Source organism: Manihot esculenta, chromosome 9 (assembly GCF_001659605.2).
Source record: "Manihot esculenta cultivar AM560-2 chromosome 9, M.esculenta_v8, whole genome shotgun sequence".
In the NCBI taxonomy this organism is placed as follows: domain Eukaryota; kingdom Viridiplantae; phylum Streptophyta; class Magnoliopsida; order Malpighiales; family Euphorbiaceae; genus Manihot; species Manihot esculenta.
Window position 1 is genome coordinate 10505408 of NC_035169.2, and position 21318 is coordinate 10526725.

Genomic DNA, 21318 nt, shown 5'->3' on the forward strand with positions numbered 1-21318 from the left:
ACGGAGATAGCAGTGCGCACGAAGAACAGAGGAAAGCAAGAACTTGGAGAAGACGGAGAGAATTCGAAATTCGAAATGACAATAAGGTGAAAAGATGTTCTAAGGCAAGCTGTACTTAGACGGCGCGGTCATAATGATTCTCGGTATTTACCCCCTCATCATTCGGGCAATGACTGATGAGAAGATAAAGGGGCAATTGATGACCGGTGGATTTCACTACCCCGGACCAAGGCCAGGCCCACGATGACAACCTATAACCAGAAGGCTTCTAAGTCTCCAGCGTGAGCCAGGTCCAGCCCGCTCAGTTTTAAGACCGGGCCCTATGTAGATTTCTCAATCAGGCCGGCCCTGCCTTTTCCGGCCCAATGAGCAGACCTCCTCTAAGCCTCTAAGTTCAGCCTTAATCTCATCTTCCAGCCCAGCCCGAAAGAAGGAAGGTGGCCAGCCTAATCCATTTGGTGGAACCATCCGCATGCGTGCCAGAGGAGAATTAAATGGTCGTTATGCATGAAGCAGAATATCTGATATTCTCGTACAACCGTATCAGGATGGCAGGGACAGATGGTCCAATGGCGGTAGAGCCATTACACGTCACTGACAGACAGTGGAAAAGGATAAAAGGGAGAGGAACACTCTCCTCTCGTTTTAAGCTTACAGAACGCTTTGTAAACCCTATTTTTTGGATCTCAAATCATTATTATCCAAAATTTAAACTTCTAAATTTTATTAATCAAAACCGAATTGACTCTAAAATTTGTACTTAATTAGAATCGGAGCTACTTTAAAATGGCAAAAAAAAACCATTTTTGGAATGTTAAGAATCATGCTTGATTTTGATTTGATTCGTAAATAATATTGAACCGACAATTTCAAATTGGAATCGACCCTTGATATATCAAACCAAGACACATTTGTTTTGATTTGATGAGTTTATGGAAATATCCACTTTTCAAAATTAAAAAAGTTCATAAAATTTTGATTTAATTCATTTTTTTTACTAATCTTTTAAAATGGAACGAAAGAATTTTTTCAAATTTTAATAAAAAACAATGTTAAAATAAATTAAAAATCATATATAATTTTCATAAAAATTCATCTAAATTTTAAGTGTAAAATGAATCCGAGAAGTCTATATAGTCTATAGATGCGTTTGGCTTGGCTGTCACTTCCTAAAGTTTACAACTTTGGAATTTCAGGCACCCCACATTAATCTATTGCGCCATTTGCTGTTGCTGGAACAAGCAACACGACCACTCACCTGCTTCCACACATGAATCTCACTGTTCCAGCAGCGCACATATTTTTTTTTCCTATTTTCTTCATATATATATTTTAAAATAAATATAAACTAATAATAGAGTAGCATAATATAACGGATGGTTTAAAGGTGGATTGTCGTATAATACAAACTGGATAAAAGAAGGCAGGCAGTTAGCCAACACTACTTCACTACTGGCTTTAATTTGCTTGCCATCCGTTTATTTATTGGCTTTTGTCATTATTATTATTACTGAAACAGACTCTCACTGTCAGAGATTTAGCTTTTCTTTAGCTTTCTTTCATATGACACACACCAGAACCTAATCCACCACTTTTACGTTGTGAAAATTGGTGGTGCTTAGCTCATGCTAATCTTTCTTCCTTCCTCAGTTTCTCACATGTTTCCTCCTCACTCCAACTGGGTTATACTTAGAATTTTTACATCGAGTTAATAGTTTAATGATGCAATATTTGTGTTGTTAGCCTGTTTTTGCAGTGATTGAATGTTTATCTGATAACCCTTTTCGTTTAAAAGATTTCTAGAATGCTAAAAGATATAATTCAATGCATATCTCACAAGTGTTTGATTCTTGCCCCTGAGAACTTAATCAAATGAGTCAAATGCAACAGTTTTATTAAAATATGTGTATTTAAGAATTGAAAAGAATGGACAATTCTATGGGATTACATTAGTGAAAATACATAAAGTCGTTAATGATTAGTTCACATTCAGTTTTGAGTAAAATAATTCCACAAAACTTTTAAAAAAAAATGATGGAGAAAAGGTGAATCTGTCGCTGTAATATTATCAGTAATGGCAATCAACCAACGAAGAAGGAGAGAAGACGAGAACTTGTTCCTTGGAGGTAAAGCGAAGATTCGATTCTCTGAGATCATCCTCTGGTGCAGGAAGATTAAGGTCTAACAGCAAACTATTCCGTGGCTTCTTGGATTCTTGAGACTCAGGACTACTTGTAACCAAGCTCCTCGTCGTCGTTGAAGAAGTAGCAAAAGCCGCCCTATGCCTCCTCATATGACCGCCTAAAGCCTGGCCGGAGGAGAACTCAGCCCCACATATAGAACACTCGTGAACCTTGTTAGTTTTGATATTCATTGGCATCTGCAACGAAAGGTTTGTGCTCATAGCATTAAGAAGTTGACGATCTTCCACTTCTTCTATCACTTCATTGTGAGCCTTATTACTGGGCTTCTTATGGCTCGCTCTGTGTCCACCAAGAGCTTGAAACGAAGGAAAGCTCCGGTTACAAGTTTTGCACTGGTAAACGTACGAAGACCCTGATGAGACCTTATTAGCCGGAGCAGCAGTAGTACTCAAAGCTACCGCAGCCGGAGGTTCAGATAATTTTGGACTCTGATGGTGGACGCTACCTTGAGCTAAAAGAATCAAGCAATTAGCCATGTCTTCTTCTTCCCCACCAGTACTTTCTGCAAATTCAATGGAGGTGCTAGGAGACGTGGAAGAAGACATATTATTGTCGACTCTTTCCACACCGCCATCTCCGGCACTAGAAGAGCTAGAAGTGAAGGCTAACCTGAGAGGGGACGGCAGACGTTGACGCTTGGAGCGCTTGCCTTTGATAGAATCCATTATTACTTGTTGAGCATCCATAAACAATGAAGAAACTTGCAGGTTTTGATAGAAAGATGGGTGCTTTAAAGCGTAGAATGAGGTGGGTGAATTTATTTTCTTGCTGGGTTGGCTTGGTTTTCCAATCTTGGAAGTTTAACTAAGAGTTTATAAATAGGGAGAAGATACAGATGGATATATGGAGAAAGATGAGAAAGATGAAGATGCAAGGGGAAGAAGTATGAGGAGGAAAAGAAAGGAGTGAGATTCGGCTGGCTTTGAAGCAAACCCATTACTTTTTTCTAAACAATTCCTTTCTGGAGGGATTGGTTTGCTAGCCTGGAACCACATAATTTGTTGATTCTCTAACACCCTTTTTTACTCCTTTTATTTCCCTTTTCTTGCTTATGGTTAATTTCTGTTATTATTTTATCATCTTAATTAATTTATAGAAAAAAAATTATAAAATATATCGGATAATTTATGCACTTTCAATAATAAGAAATTTTGTTTTTCTTATTAGTTTTCGATAATATCGATAATCAAGTAGAGTTGATGTCTTAATATTTATTTTAATTTCATAAATTATATATAGAAAAAGAAGAAATATATAAGAGAGGTTGATGTGGAGTTGACCCACAACAACTTCACATTCACATAGATTAACATAATGGAAATTAAGACAAAGACCCAAAAATCACGCCGACTTTATATCATCCAATTATTTGATCATTAGCTTGTTTATGCTTTGCCTTTCCCAATTATTAGAAGTTCGGTGGATGCATGAATTATGGCGACAACCTTTTTTTCCTTTTCTCTTTGATTTTCTTTTTCTATAACGGATGTAAAAAAGAAAAAAATGTTAATCACCATATTATTTCTTTGCTAATAGTATTCGATGCACACATTTAAATTTATTACGATGATAAATATATTTAAATAAATTTAAGAAATTTTAAATTTTAAATTTTTAATTTTTAATTTTGAGTTAAAAAATAGCATTGGAGGCAAAATGGTGGGGAAAATCATTCTGTGTCAAAGTCAAAAAAGTAAACACAGAATTAAATGGGCAAAAAAAAAAAAGTAACATTCTTTTCTTTACTTTCCAACTTTGTGGTGGAAGGTTGCTTTGAACTTTCATGCTATTTGACTCAAAAATCCAGGTAAATTAATTTAATAATTTATAATTAATAGTAAACTTCAAAAATATATATATATATAATTTTATTAATTATAATTCCAACTAGATAGAGTATAGTTAGAATGGAAGTATAGAAGAACGTATTAAGAAGGATAAGGAGATTCTTAGCGTATGGAATTATTTGGTGTCTTTGTGAGAGGCACGTAATTGCTTGCATCCATCAGCTGTAGTCATTAGGAACCCAAAGAAAAGCATCAATTTCAATAAATTAAATTTACCCATATAATTAAAAAAAAAATTATTTTGTGGGTTTGGTAGGTCACAAGAACTTAACAACTTCTTAATTAATGAAAAAAACATAATATTGTTCCTTGCTTCCTCAATTCAAGTACTCTTCTACTACTACTTCTCCACTTGCTTTTCTTGTCTTCAAATGCACCATCTACTTTTTATTCTATTAATTAAAAATATTAACTTATGTTTTTAGGTTGATGATGGATCAGATTTATCTAATTGTTTTTTAAAAATATTATAATGGTGTCTAAAAGAAAATGATTTTGATATTAAAAATTAATATTTTTTTTATAAAAATTAGAATTGAAAATTAAAATTAAAAATTCTTAATATTCAACTTAATACATTTACCAACTGAATTAAATTCGTGAAGGTTGAAAATTGATAACTTATATATTCTATTTACGGGTGTAAATGAACCAAATCGTTCGTGAGCTACTCGAGATTCGGTTTGATAAAAATCCGATCTCGCTCGACTCGATTTCTAAATGAGTCAAATTCGATCTTAATTTTTAGTCTCATTTGGTAAACGAGTCAAACTTGAACTCCATAGTGTTCGGCTCGTTAAGACTCGTGAGTTCAACTTGTTTCTAAATTCATAAGCAGACTCGCGAATAGACTCGTAAACAGTCTCCTTAAGTAAACTCAGATTATTATCATAAGATAAATAAATTCAAACTCTGCATATACTTTCATGAGTCAAACCTAAATTTTCTAAAATTCAGTTCTATATAATTTAGTTAAACTCTTAAACTTGCATATATTTGTATCATTAAAATTTAAAAATTCATCTTTATAAATTTACAAGCTAATTTGTAGATATACTTATTTAACTAAAATTATTTTAGTTTTAAACTTATTAGTTTTAAACTAAAACTCATTATACATGTAAATAAATTAAACTACTCGTAAACTATTCGAGACTAAACTCGATAAAAGCTCAACTCGTCTAAGCTCGTTTGCTAAACGAGCCAAGTTTAAACTTCTTAATACTCGACTCCAGTTCGAAATGAGTAAAACTCGAATTCAGTTCGAACTCAAAAAAATTTTAACGAATCAAATTTGAACTCTTTAAAATTCGATTCGACTCGATTCGTTTACACCCCTAATTCTATCATCATTCATTTAATTTTTCATCATATTGATAACAACAGACAAGATTGGACACAGCTTGGAGTGAGAGTCAATGCTTTATAGGGTCTTAAGTTTCTCCACTTGAATATTTTTTTTTTTTTGACAACTATGTATATGTGTCATGCTATTAAATTCCACTTAATAGTGCTTAATTTGATGACAAAATGGACAACCTAGCTACTTGTCTCCAATAATCCAGGATAAATACATTGATAAAAATTAATTAAGCACCTAATCATGTAACTCTACCCATCAAACACTAAAGAAAATACTAAAAGTCTTTTGAAAACTTATGAGGGTGTTTAATTTAGTTTTTCATTCAATTTAAAGTTAATCAGTTTCTCTCAACAGTTAATTTTTGTATTTAATCTTACTAAATAATGAGAAAAGAGGATTTTAGACTTCCCACTTACTTTTCCTATCTCTCTCTACATATAATGAAAGTTATTGACAAAAAATAATGATTTATTGCATAAAATGATTAAATTTTGTTCAGTAGTTTTAAATTTTTTTGATAAAATACATGTCATGTTAATATTTTAAACTATCAACATAAAATTGAAATGTAAAAGATGCAAAGACAGAACTCAATATAGTCAAGTTTCGTTGACTAAAAATCCGGTGGTGAAGGCCCAAATTGCTCAAACCTCTTTCTGTTCTTAGGCCCAATAGTTGCAACTACACATTGCTCAGTTTTACTAACTTAACAACCATTGGTTTTTTTTTTTTTTTTTTTTTTCTCATCTTAGGAATCCAAGGTATAAATGAAGCTATTTTGGATCAATCGTATAATCTAATTTCTTTATCACAAATATGAATATATTATAATAAATAAATAAAAAGTGATATTATGAGATTAAGAGAAAATAAAATTACAGAATGTATAAATTTGATCTGATAATCATATATTTCTCTTTATTTTTTTTATTATTTTTTAATGACGCATAACTACTATCTTATTACAGTGTTATATGTTTGTTTTTATCATACAGATCTGTATGTATAGGTATATCTCTTTGTTCAAACGACTATTTAATTCACATCACATCAAATGAATTAGACTCTCATTTGTTAGGTCTAAACTCTTGATTAGTTCGATCTGTTTTAGCCACAGACAGCTGATTGAATGACACGTAATGAGTTGATTGAATGACACGTAATGAGTTGATTTACTCAATAAAATCTAATAAGTTTTGAGTTGCTTGTTTTTTCTCTAAAATTAAATTTTAATTCGGATATGAGAGGCCCACCAGTGATAAAGAAGGATTAAAATCGATATTTAATTTATTTTTTTACATTTTATAATGTGAACAAAGAATAATTAGACTGCCTTAAATCTTAATTAGCTTATTTATATCGAGACAAAAAGGGTCAATAATAAACATAAATTATTGGTTTGACTCCGGACATGAGTGTAGATGGGAAAGAACCAATTGGGTCCCACGTTTCATGTGATGGTGCCCACCACTAACTGAAGCCGAAGGATACAGCTGTCAATTGCTGGTTTGTTATTTATGATGCCTCAACCAATCACCACCTACAGTCTGGCCGAGTAACATGCTGTATTCTTTTCGTAAATCATGAAATGGAGATAATGCATATAAACTTTTTTTTCAAAAAATGATATAGATGTGTAAACTTAATATTTTATTAAATTAATAAATTAAAAATGTAGAATAATAAACTTAAAATATTTCACATATATTATTAATAAAAAATACTGTCAGTTAACATTATATAATTATATTATAATTTTCTTTATTTTTTTTATTCGAATTGAGACTGAATTCAAAAAAAAATAGATTTTAATACGATAAATGATGAAAAATAAGACAACAGATTCAATATTAAAAAAATTAAATGATAATTTGATAAATATGAATTATCATTTGATAAATATGAATTAATAAGTACATCTGTATGTATAAAATTACGTAATAAAAATAAGTAATATTATAATAAAATTATAATTATACATTATTAAAAAAATAAAAAAAAATAAAAGAAAACACATGACCTTCAAATTAAACTTAAATATATTTTTATAAATCCTATTTTCTATAAATACGAGAACATCAATAAAAATCAAATTTAAAACACATTTTGAATAGTTTATTATATATTTTAATTAAAACTGGAAATCAAAATAATAAAATATTAACCGGGTTACATTAATGATACTTCTTATTCCCATTTAATGCAATTTATATTCCATTTTTTTATAATTTTTATTATCCTAAAATTATTTTATTTTTTAAATTATAATAATATATAAATTTATTATTATAATATTATTTTATTTTATTTTTATTTTAATTTTTTTAAATATTTTAAAATTATATATAAAAATATTAATAAAAATTTTAAAATGTAAGAATTAATTTTTTTTCTTTTTATTAAGAAAGTATTTTTTATTGATTAAATTTTTTTAAATGTTCCAAACATGAAAAATATTTTCTTATAAAATATTTTCCAATGAAACAAACATACTCTTAATTATTAAATTATTTTTTAACTGTTAAATTTAATTTTATAACAAAATAGCTAATAAATAAATAATTAACTTGAATCTCAAATTAAAATGAAGCATAATTATTATGATGAATATCCATAATTATCATAATTTGCAATATGACAAAGGAATGAATGCATAGTAATGAGAAAACTGTGTGCTAATGTTATTAAAATCCAAGACAAGGACAAAGAGAGCTAGATTCTCCTTTGTCTTTTCATAATCAAGTCAAAAAAATGACTCACTTTCAATCCATATAAGATCTGTTCAATGTCCTTTTTTTAATCCAATTGGTTTATTTTACACTGCTATTATCACTTTAAATTTACAAAATTAAATTTATTTAAAATAAATTCTAACCTTTAGAATATTTTAAAAAATTAATTTTCTCTTTTCAAAAATAAATTTTGAAAATTTTATTAAAATTTCTATATATAAATTTATTACTGCTTCAATCCCTGGCTTGCATAAAGACTTTCATCTCAAAAAGTTGTAAGCTTTTTGGCAACTTCATATATCTTTATTTTATTTATCTCACTCTACTTAATTATTTCCAAAGAAAAGAAAGAAGTGAAAGTATATTTTTTCCTGTAATTTCAAACTTGAAATATTTTCTTTTTTTTTTTTTTAAAGATATACAGAGAAGGGAGACTCCATAAATATTTTTAAAGAAAATATAGAGTTTATTTTGATATTATTATTACAATTAATGTTAAATATATTTAGATGAATGAATTATGAAATTTTATTTAAATTTAATGCATCTTCATTATAAAATTTAGGGAAAATTACTTCTTAGTCCCTCAGGTTTAACGTAATTAACACTTCTGTCCCTCTATTTTGGCGACCCAACACTTAAGTCCCTCACTTTCTCTTCCGTCCAATTTCGTAGTCCTTCCGTTCATTTAAACCGTTTGGTCAAAGAGTCAAAAGTGAGAGGTGATAATTTTTCCAGAAATACCCTTTTCTTAATGTGAAATTCCTTTTTTTTTTTTTCTCTTTCATGCTTTCTCCCGTTGCAGAAGAAGAAGAAGAAGAAGAAGAAGAAGAAGAAGAAGAAGAAGAAGAAGAAGAAGAAGAAGAAGAAGAAGAAGAAGAAGTTGCTGGGTAGGAAGAAGAAGAAAAAGTTGCTGGGTAGGAAGAAGAAGAAGAAGAAGAAGAAGAAGAAAGATTTGCTGGGTAGGAAGAAGAAGAAGAAGAAGAAAAAGTTGCTGGGTAGGAGGAAGAAGAAGAAGAAGAAGAAGAAGAAAGAAGAAGAAGAAGAAGAAGAAGAAGAAAAAGTTGCTGGGTAGGAGGAAGAAGAAGAAGAAGAAGAAGAAGAAGAAAGAAGAAGAAGAAGAAGAAGAAGAAGAAGAAGAAGAAGAAGAAGAAGTTGCTGGGTAGGAAGAAGAAGAAGAAGAAGAAGAAGAAGAAGAAGAAGAAGAAGAAGAAGAAGAAGAAGAAGAAGAAGAAGAGGGTTAATTTTGTCAATTCACGTGTCCCAAACGGCTATTTTGAACGGAAGGACTGCGAAATTGGACGGAAGAGAAAGTGAGGGACTTAAGTGTTGGGTCGCCAAAATAGAGGGACAGAAGTGTTAATTACGTTAAACCTGAGGGACTACAAAGTAATTTTCCCTAAAATTTAAAAAAAAATATTTTTAAAAAATGGTAAATCTAAAACCATCTGGAAATTTTTTTACTGTAATTAATTGTAAAAACTACTATAATTATAATTAATTATTTATTTATTAATATCTAAAAGGACCACAAAGGCAGAATTTTAAAACGCAATATTTATTCACTTTTTTAAAATAAAAATTAAAATTAAAAAATAAAATTTAAAATTTTTTAAATTTATTTATTTATTATCAAATTAAATTTATGAGGGTTAAACACTGTTTATCTTTAATTTCTAGTAAGAAATATGATTTTTTGATCAAATTGCCAAAATAAAATTTCAGATAAAAAAAGTGCCAAAATAAATAATTTTTATATTTTTCATACACAGTTTCGATCTTTCCAGATCAAGCACTGCAGACAAAATAATCCACATCAGCCAAAAGTTACGTGTCCCTATTAAAACGTTTCAACAGATGAACGGCTATGCTCTTCATCTTCTATTATTATCCTTCTATTTTATGTAGTTTAATTATCTAGCTTTTTTCTTATTTTTTTTTCCCCAAAAATTAGCTAGCTAAAAATGTTAAAAACATTACAAAATCAAAATATTAAGAATTAAATAAATATTAATTAAATATCTCTAATATTTTCAATGAGAAAATTATTCTAACGCTAATAAATCATTTATGATTTTAAATAAAATCAGATTAAAGAAAATATTATAATAAATTTTTTAAATAAAAAATTTAATTATTATATTAAAAAAAATTCCACACAGTAGTACCATGTGAAATAAATTTATATAAAATGTCAAGTTGATAATAAAATAATATTAATTTTAAAAAAATAAATATGTTTTCGTTTTTTTAAGTAACCATTATAATTGCATATATATTTATTTTTATCATTTGATGCCATCACAGTGCAGAGAGAATAATCTCTGGCTGACTGGTAGTCGGGTTCAGGCCGTATTTTACAAATTAAAGATAAATTCCTTAAATCGGTTTTTACACCCCGTCCACCAATCGCCTTCCAAAATGTTATACTGCGTCATGAAAATTTCCACCGGAAACTGGATAATGCAGGTTCCCCTGGACCACTCTTTCGATATAAGTTGAGAAGTGGAGACCAGTGCTTTGCACAGACTGAGCACTCTCCAGCGAGCTCTACAGAGTTATCATAGCTTGGTTTTCCTCCGTTTGATCTTCAACAATCCAAGAGGAAGATGCCGATCAGAAATATCGCCGTTGGCCATCCCCAGGAGGCAACTCATCCAGACGCCTTGAAGGCGGCTCTGGCTGAGTTCATCTCCACTCTTATTTTCGTCTTCGCCGGAGAAGGCTCTGGTATGGCCTTTAGCAAGCTAACAAAAAACGCTGCAAATACACCTTCTGGTCTCATTGCTGCATCCATCGCCCACGCTTTTGCACTATTTGTCGCTGTTTCCGTCGGCGCCAACATCTCAGGTGGTCATGTCAATCCTGCTGTTACCTTCGGCGCCTTCGTCGGTGGAAACATCACTCTCCTCCGTGGAATCCTCTACTGGATTGCTCAGCTCCTCGGCTCCACCGTCGCTTGCTTGCTTCTTAAGTTGAGCACCGGCGGCATGGTAATTAATTAACGCTTTAAAATACTCCATAATTGATCCCATACGTTATTGGTCAGTTATAACTGATTTGAATTTTGATATGGTGCTACGCAGGCCACCGCTGGTTTCGCACTCTCTTCCGGTGTTGGTGTTTGGAACGCGTTCGTTTTGGAGATCGTGATGACCTTTGGACTAGTGTACACAGTGTACGCCACAGCCATTGATCCAAAGAAGGGGAGTTTGGGAATTATCGCACCTCTCGCAATTGGTTTCATTGTAGGAGCAAACATTTTGGCGGGAGGAGCATTCGACGGAGCATCGATGAACCCAGCGGTGTCGTTTGGACCAGCTTTGGTTAGCTGGAGCTGGGAAAACCACTGGGTGTACTGGGCTGGGCCACTCATCGGTGGCGGGCTTGCTGGGCTCATATACGAGTTCATCTTCATCGGACACAACACCCATGAGCAGCTTCCCACCACTGACTACTAAACCGGCGGTACTGGTGCATGGATGATGGGGTGACTCGGCTTTCTAGCTTTGGTGTTTTTATTTTTATCTTTTGAGGGTAGTTATTTATCCCTTTGTTTAATGAATGACCGTTGATCTTTTCTCCACCACTATCATCAAAGGGTGTGTGATTTGTGTATTCTGCTCCGGTTGTATGATCCCCTTTTCTTGTTTAAGCCTCAGTATCCAATTTCACGTCTTTTCATCTTTATTTTTTTTCCTTCTATTATTTTATATTTTTATTATACCAGGAAAACATTAAGGATATCTTAGTAAAAAAAGTGTAAATAAACAAGAAAGTCGTCCCGATCAGAGTTTGAAATTTTGGGAATTTTCTAAATTTTGGATAATGCTCCGTAATAGCTTGACGTCCAATAATTTTGATTTTGATAAAATGTGGAATGAATATTCATTTGGAAATATTGAAAAGTAAAATTATATTTGATATTATGATATTTAGAATATCGAGTTTACAGTATTTGTGTAAATTTATTTATAAAATAAAATATTTTTCTCTTATTATTCATTTTTATTTGTCAGACATTTAATAATTTTTTTATTATAATGTCATTTGTTTTTTTATATCAGACGATCAGTTAATTTATTTTTGACGCGTATGCGAATATAATTATAAAAGTGATTGGATTTATCATTTTTCATCATGTCAAATTATTGGATTGAATTTCTTATCATGGACTTGAGCTCACATGTGATCCGTCTGTTTCATATTTCTAGATTGAGATTTAAAAAATTAAACTGTTCAGCTTAAAGAATTTTGTAGACTTTGAGTCAATTTTTTTTTTAATTTTGATTTAATTTAAAGTGAATGAGATCCAACCGTTATCAGTATTTATACGGAGAGTTGGGTATTAAAACAAATATAAGGTTTGTTGAAATTAATAAGTTAAGAGATTGGTGGCCCGTGTATTTATACACTGCAATATAATTAATTTTTTATTTATCGTGATTTGAGTGTGAAGTTAGTTAAATATCAAAAATGAAAAAAATTGAGAACATGATGATATATAATTTAACTGATCTTTGGCCCACTTGATCATGCATGTAGAGGATTACTTAAAAATGAAGTCAAATGGGACGAAGATTATACTCCAACAGCTTTGAGTATAATGCACACTACGATAATGGTGTTTTTTCTTTTCTTTTCTTTTATTCAACTAATCTTAAATGAACTGGAATTTCATAAATATTACTGAAATTAAAATATAATATTAATAATTTCAAGGGGTAAATTAGATAGATGGAGACGTGGGACTTGTAAGTCTGCACTCATCACTTGGATCAGGCATGAGAGGAGGGGCAAGCACTTGCTTTAACCAGTATGGCGCAGTCATGAAAAGTCGATCCATTTTAACGTTTTGCTAGTTTTGTAATTTTTCCAAACGTGTCGCTAATTAGATGATTTTCTTGCCCAACTCGACAACTATTTGGCTTCGGCTGCTGGGTACTGCTGCTACTTGCACCTAGAGATTCCTTCTCCTTCCCTCTCAATCATGATTCATTTTACGCAATAAAGGAACTCAGCACGTACCCTATTATCAGTTATTTAATTTAGTAATTAATAAATACAAGGGTTAAGATCTTTACAGCCTTATCCGATTTGAAATGTTCAAATTTCTGCCGGGTGATTAAAGTTTATTGCCTTTAACGGATAAATTTTGGTATGGATGCATGGGAAGGGCATGATTCATTTGGATACCCAAATGCATTCACCAATGAAAATATGCAACGTGGAGAAAATCTGTCCACGGGTTGAAGATAGAGGCTCGAGATGGAGGTGGTCATTGTTAGAAGAATCGGCGAAGTGGATTTGGGGGCCCATTAAAACGTCAACGTATGGAGTGGCGATTCCCAAATAAATGTGCTTTATTACAAGGGATCACTGTCGATAACGATTAGGGCGGTGCCCCTCTTACGTAATATAAGCTCCCTTCCATTTAAATATTTATACACCATCTAGACTCCTTGTATGTCATGATATTAGACTCACTTTTATATTTACAGGGCAAAACCAAGTAGATATGATGTTCTTTACGTCTTGTCGGAGAAATTCATGTCTTGTTAGAGAGTGCTGAGTTAGAACTGACTGTTAATTTTATGTTTATTGCATGTAAGACGGATTTTCAAATATTAATCCATGCATTTTAAAATTTTTAATTTTCTTTAAGATGAGACATTAAGCTAAATCTTGGATAGTTCTTGATGATCGCTGGATTTCTTCACCCCGGTATAAAGGTCAGGCCCATGAAAACAGTCCATGATCCGAAAGCTTCAATATTCCCCTCGAGAGCCAGGTCCAGCCCGCTCAGTCACAGGGCCGGACTCCGCCTAGACTCCTCAATCAAGCCGGCCCAAACCTCTCGGCCTAGTAATCAGGCCCTCACCAGGCTCAACTTCAGCCCTACCATTCAACCCAGTCCGGAAAGGGAAAAATGACCAAGATGCCCCGCTGGTAGGTCCTTCCGCATGCGTATCAGAGGAGAATCATACGTATCAGAGGAGAATTAATGGCCGTTACGCATGGAGCAGGCGCCTGACACATCCGTACATACGGAGCTAGGCGGCAGAAGACAACTAGCATTGTGGCAGAGAGACAGATATATATATCACGGTAAAGGCCACACAGAGGGGGCTCCTCTCTTCTTCTTCTTTCTCCTTCCTGGACACCATTTTTATTCTTTCTGTAACCCTTGCCTAAATATACTACTCTGAGCCATAAAATCTGACTTGAGCGTCGGAGGGCCTCTGCCGGGGCACCCCCGGTAGACCCCTGACCATTCTTTCTTATTTTACAGATCCTTTCATCAGGTAGAACATGGAGACACCCATCAGGGAGCCCAACAAGAAAGGACCCAGAAGAAAACCAGATCTATCATGGACCAGGAAGAGGAAAATATTTATCAAATGGCGCCGTCTGTAGGAAACGAAGGAGATCTTTTCATCACCGGAGTTTTCACTTCCAAAACCCATTGAGATCCACATGGAGGTATGAAAGCTTATGCGAAAAAGAAAGCTGGAGATTTACAGTAACCCAGCTGAAAAGAAAGACCCAGCTGGTTTAAGAATATCTTGACAGCCTTTTAATCTTCATTTTCCTACCCTCGTTGTTTATTTTAACATTTATTGAATTTTATTACTACTAACTTTTTCTTTGAGATCTGACGAGGTGAAACTTCAGATCGAAATGCTTGTCTCTGAGTGAGTGTAGATTTTAATCTTTTTTGTAAAAGGAAAAAAGAATGAGAAGTATATATATATTTGTTGAAGTTGTGAGGTCGGCTGTAAAATTCTAGGTTAGCAAGTTAGGGAGAGAATTAATAAATAAAAAATAGGCGAGGTCTGGCTAACATTTCAAGTCGGATAAGGCATTACGTCGGATGAGACACGATTCAGGGCCATCCAACTCGGTTGCAGAGCAGCGCCCCTCAAGCATCGGAGAATCTGTATGGTTGTAACGCCCCGGAAATTCGGTCCGCTACCGGCACTAGGATCCAGATCGGCGTAAGGCCGCCGGGACCCGTAGCAAGCCTGACATATAACCTGTAAACCTGTATAATCCCATACATGATCAACAACATGCATAAAAATTAAAACTTTTCTTCATACATACTCTCATCAACTAACTCAACCTGTGCATACTCTGAACATATACATAACATAGTCCCTCTGTGGGATCTCATCAAGCCTTAAAGGCAAAACAACCTGTGTTGAGTTAGTTTACATAAACATCATAACATAAGATCATGTATATACAAAAGGGATTAACAATATATTATGGTCAAGCACAACTCTATCCTCAATAACCTCATTACATAACATCCTAAATATTTTTACATTTCATCATAATACAATTGTCATGTCCACAAACTAACTATTACATACATATGACTTTTTCTCTTCTCGCCTTCTCTATCTATCCCGTACCTGCAAACCTGGGGGTTAGGGGAGAGGGGTGAGCTAAATGCCCAGTGAGCAGAATAGTGAAAAACATTATATTTTATTTCATGCTTACCTGAAATGCAACACATCACAAACATATCACATCAAAGGTAAACCTGTCACCAACTAGTCCCATCGTCATACCTGATGCCAGCGGCGTAGTCAGAGGCTCACTGGTCTTCCATTAAACATAGCATTACTTACACTGCCCCAAGGCCTTATCAGGCACTTGGTCTTGGTGTTCCATAGTGCCAAGGGCGTAGTCAAAGGCTCCCTGGTCTTCCATTTTCTAGTGCCAAGGGCGTAGTCAAAGGCTCCCTGGACTTCCATATCAAGGACTAGTGGATCATCCAGCATTTACCCACATCAACAACATAATATGCAATGCAACATATTCGTGAATTCTAATGCAACATCCTAAAAATATCTCATGGCAATCGTGATGCATGAACATGCTCAAAATTAATATTTCATTAATTTAAAATCTTAAGAGTTTATTCTACTCACCTCTGGCTAGCTCTGACAATACTCTGCAGCAGCTGACTCACTGCTGGGGTCCTCGGTTCCTCGGGTCCAAACCTACACAGGTGGACTCCAATGAGGGACCAAACATACATAAACATAGCTCTACTATATTCCCCAAAAACCCCCTAAAATATCATGAAAACATCACATGAAAATATGCATGAAATGGCTGAACAGGGCACTTTCGGCGGCACCTTCGGCGGCCGAAAGTCCCGGACAGAGACGAAACTCAAGTAGGTTCGGCGGCACCTTCGGCGGCCGAAAGTGCCAGTCAGAGACGAAAGTCTCTTTTCGGGGGCAACTTCGGCAGCCGAAAGGCCTGCCTCCCCAGCCATGTTCGGCGGCCGAAAGTACCTTCGGCTGCCGAACCTGGTTTCTGCCAAAGGGCAGAAACTTGGCTCCCTTTGCACATTTCGCCTCCAAACCATCCAAACATGCATATTTTTCAACCAAAGCATGCATACAAGTTCCTAGGGGCCTCAAACATGCATATACCCCATCTACAACACTTCAAACACACATCAAACATGCCACATTGTTCATCAAAGCATCAAAGACCCATAAGTTCAACATATACCCTAACATGCATTTCTACCCAAAAATCTTGCATAAAACTTGTTTAAAATATAATGTAACTCAGAAATCGACTCTTACCTCTTGAAGATCGAGAGTAGAGGCGATCTAACTTGGAGTTGGGAGAGATTTAGCTCCTTGGGTCTCCAAGCTCAAAACTTGCTCAAAACTTTGAAAATCTTCAAAATAGAAGTTAAAACCCGTGAAAACCATGAAAGATCTAAAGAAAACACTCAAGATTGAGGGAGGAGCGGTGGAGACTCACCTTGGCCGACAATGGGGGAGAAAAAGCTCGCCCGTGCGGACCAAAGGGACCCTTTTTTATAGTGGCTGGCCAGGCCACGTTCGGGGGCCGAATGTGCCTCCGCATCCATGCAATGTTCGGCGGCCGAACATGAGGTTCGGCGGCCGAACCTGCACTTCCCTCACTCATGCTTTCGGGGGCCTAACGTGCCTCCTAATCACATGCATGTTCGGCGGCCGAACTTGTCTTTCGGCGGCCGAACCTGGGTTTTTCCTTAAAGAATTTTCATGCAAAAACTCTTTTAAAATCGTATTTAAAATCATTAAAACATGAAAACATTTCATGAAAACATACTTTTACCCTTCTAGAGGTTTCCGACATCCGAGATTCCACCGGACGGTAGGAATTCCGATACCGGAGTCTAGCCGGGTATTACATTCTCCCCCCCTTAAGAACATTCGTCCCCGAATGTTCCTCAACTAGTACATGCATAGCATACACAACAATCATAACATACAAAACCCATAAAACACACAGGGACTAACCTTAAAAGAGATGGGGATATTGCTGGAGCATAGACTCCCGTGTCTCCCAGGTGCACTCCTCCATATTGTGGTGGTTCCAAAGGACTTTCACCATCGGGATTTCCTTGTTCCTCAACTTTCTTATCTGTGTGTCAAGAATCCGTACTGGCTGTTCTACATAAGTGAGATCCTCTTGGATCTCCACATCAGGCTCACTAAGAACCTTGCTCGGATCTGACACGAACTTCCGTAACATAGAAACATGGAAAACCGGATGGATTCTCTCCATGGAAGTAGGCAAGTCCAGCTTGTACGATACACTCCCAATCTTTTGCAAGACTTCGAAGGGTCCGATGTACCGTGGAGCTAGCTTACCCTTCTTACCAAACCGAACCACTCCTTTCATTGGAGACACCCTGAGCAATACTAGATCCCCCTCCTGAAACTCTACCTGTTTCCTGCGGATGTCTGCATAACTCTTCTGCCTGCTAGTAGCAGTTTTGATCCTTTCTCTGATCATGGGCACCACCCTGCTGGTGATCTCTACAAGCTCAGGCCCTGCTAAGGACCTCTCTCCAACTTCTTCCCAGCAAACAGGTGACCTGCATTTCCTCCCATACAAAGCTTCGTATGGAGCCATCCCTATGCTAGCATGATAGCTGTTATTGTAGGCGAACTCCACCAAAGGTAGATGCTGCCTCCAAGAACCGCCAAAATCTAGCACACACATCCTGAGCATGTCCTCTATTGTTTGGATGGTCCTCTCTGACTGGCCATCAGTCTGGGGATGGAAGGCAGTACTGAAATCTAGCCTGGTACCCATAGCACTCTGCAGACTCCGCCAGAACCTGGAGGTGAACTGGGGCCCTCTATCTGACACTATCGAAACAGGCACCCCATGCAGCCTTACTATCTCATCCACGTACACCTGCGCCAATTTATCCACAGAGTAGTTGCTCCTAACAGGAATGAAGTGAGCAGATTTAGTGAGTCTGTCCACTATCACCCATATGGAGTCTAATCTGTTGGATGTTGCCGGTAACCCCACTACAAAATCCATGGCGATATTCTCCCATTTCCACTCTGGAATCGGTAGTGGGTTAAGCATTCCAGCCGGCTTCTGATGTTCCAGCTTCACCCTCTGACATACTTCGCAGGCTGACACAAACTGTGCCACTTCTCTCTTCATAGCTGGCCACCAATACACCCTCTTCAGGTCTTGATACATCTTGGTGGCTCCAGGGTGAATGATGTATCTTGCATTATGAGCCTCTCTCATAATGTCTCCTTTTAACCCGATGTCATCTGGTACACATAGTCTGTTCCCATAACGGAGGATCCCCTTATCATCAAATCTGAACTCACTATCTTTGCCTGACTGAACAGTCCTGGCAATCTTTACTAACTCTGGGTCCTCATGCTGTTTCTGAGCCACCTGCTCCAGAAACACAGGTGTCACTTTCATCTGGGCTATTAAAGCACATGTACCAGACAACTCCAACTGTAGACCTTCCTCCATGAGCTTGTAAAACTCCTTCACCACTGGTCTCCTCTCTGCTATGATGTGGGATAGGCTGCCAAGTGATTTCCGGCTTAAGGCGTCAGCCACTACATTAGCCTTACCCGGATGGTACTGTATCTTGCAATCATAGTCACTGAGCAGCTCTACCCATCTCCTCTGCCTCAAATTCAGCTCTCTCTGGCTCAAGATGTGTTGCAGACTCTTATGATCTGTGAAGATCTCACATTTTACCCCATAGAGGTAATGCCTCCACATCTTGAGTGCAAAGATTACTGCTGCCATCTCAAGGTCGTGTGTGGGGTAATTCAACTCATGCCTCTTCAGCTGTCTAGAAGCATAAGCTATCACCCTTCCATTCTGCATTAGCACACAACCCACACCTACTCTGGACGCATCACAGAACACTGTGAAATCCTCATTGCTGTTTGGCAGAGCTAACACCGGTGCTGAAGTCAACCTCTTCTTAAGCTCTTCAAAACTCTCTTGGCACTGATCGGTCCATATGAACTTCTGATTCTTTCCGGTTAATCTGGTCAAAGGAGCTGCAATCTTTGAGAAGTCCTGAACGAACCTCCTGTAGTAACCAGCCAAACCCAAGAAACTTCTGATCTCTGTCACTGTAGTGGGTCTAGGCCAGTTGGTCACAGCTTCAACTTTCTTGGGGTCCACCTCTACTCCATTCTCTGACACAATATGCCCCAAGAATGAGATGCTCCTTAACCAGAACTCACACTTGGAGAACTTGGCATACAAGCCATGTTCCCTCAAGGTCTGCAGAACTATCCTCAGATGATGGGCATGCTCCTCTGCATTCCGGGAGTACACTAGGATATCATCTATAAAGACAATAACGAAGTGATCCAGGTACTGTCTAAACACTCTGTTCATGAGATCCATGAATGCTGCAGGGGCGTTGGTTAACCCGAACGGCATCACAAGGAACTCAAAATGCCCATATCTGGTCCTAAAGGCTGTCTTCGGCACATCTTCTTCTCTTATCCTCAGCTGATGGTACCCAGATCTCAGATCTATTTTGGAGAAACAACCCGCTCCTGCTAGCTGGTCGAATAGATCGTCGATCCTTGGCAACGGGTACTTATTCTTGATGGTGACTTTGTTCAACTGCCTGTAGTCGATACAAAGCCTGAGGGATCCATCCTTTTTCTTCACAAAGAGTACTGGAGCACCCCAAGGTGAGGTACTCGGTCGGATGAAACCCTTATCCACCAGTTCTTGCAACTGTTCCTTAAGCTCCTTCAACTCTGCTGGTGCCATCCTGTAGGGAGGGATAGAGATAGGCCTAGTTCCAGGCATCAGCTCTATTTCAAACTCTATCTCCCTTGCAGGTGGTAGTCCTGGAAGCTCGTCTGGGAAAACATCTAAGAATTCTCTGACTACTGGCACTGAGGCGGGCTCTCTAACCTGACTGTCTAGCTCTCTCACATGAGCTAAGTACCCCTGACATCCCCTCCTAAGCAACCTACGAGCCTGAAGAGCTGATATCAGACCTCTAGGTGTACCCCTTTTGTCTCCTCTGAAGACGACCTCTGACCCATCCTGACATCTGAACTTAACTTCCTTGTCTCTGCAGTCCAAGGTAGCACCATGGGTAGATAGCCAATCCATCCCTAGAATGACGTCAAAGTCTGTCAAATCTAGAACCACAAGGTCGGCGGATAAGCATCTTCCCTCTATAAAAACTGGACTACACTGGCAGACTGACTCTGCAACTGTCGGGTCACACTTGGGTCCACTGACCCATAGGGGACACTCTAAACCAGAGACCATCAACCCTAACCTCTGTACGGCTCTCGGTGCAATAAAAGAATGAGATGCACCCGGGTCCATTAATGCATACACATCGGAACACCCAATGATGAGATTACCTGACACCACGGTGTTGGATGTGTTAGCCTCCTGCTGTGTCATGGTGAAGATCCTGGCTGGAGCTGATGGACCTTCACCTCTGAACCCTGCTGAGGAAGAAGCTGACCCTCTCCCTCTGCCTCTGCCACTGGCCTGAGTCATGGCTGGAGCTGTTGGCTGTGCCACACTGCCTGAAGCTGTCTGCTGAGGCTGTGCTGTAGGAGCTGCTCTAGGACACTCCCGTGACATATGTCCCTGTTGCCCACATCTGTAGCAGGCTGTGGTCCCAAACCGGCATACTCCCCAGTGTGGCTTACCACACCTAGCACACACCGCATTATCTGCACCTGAGCTCGAGCCACTGCCTAATCCCAGACCTGACTTAATCTTGCTCCAAAACTTGTTCTTCTTTGACTTCTTGGGGCCTCTGTCCCACTTTTTACTGCCTGAAGCAGCTGCACTCAAAGATGAAGAGCCTGGAG

The 21318-nt window shown here is 36.8% G+C and overlaps 2 protein-coding genes across 2 annotated transcripts; one reads left to right on the forward strand and one right to left on the reverse strand.

The window, feature by feature from the left end:
- Window positions 1-1882: 1882 nt before the first annotated feature.
- On the reverse strand, window positions 1883-3178 carry LOC110623603 (zinc finger protein ZAT5). The gene has a single exon (XM_021768600.2). It carries the CDS (start codon window positions 2888-2890, stop codon window positions 2069-2071), a length of 822 nt encoding a protein of 273 aa, XP_021624292.2. The 5' UTR covers window positions 2891-3178; the 3' UTR covers window positions 1883-2068.
- A 7481-nt stretch (window positions 3179-10659) lies between these two features.
- Window positions 10660-11836, forward strand: LOC110623780 (aquaporin TIP1-1). The gene is made up of 2 exons (XM_021768802.2): window positions 10660-11139; window positions 11233-11836. Exons 1-2 carry the CDS (start codon window positions 10756-10758, stop codon window positions 11605-11607), a joined length of 759 nt encoding a protein of 252 aa, XP_021624494.1. The 5' UTR covers window positions 10660-10755; the 3' UTR covers window positions 11608-11836.
- Window positions 11837-21318: the final 9482 nt, after the last annotated feature.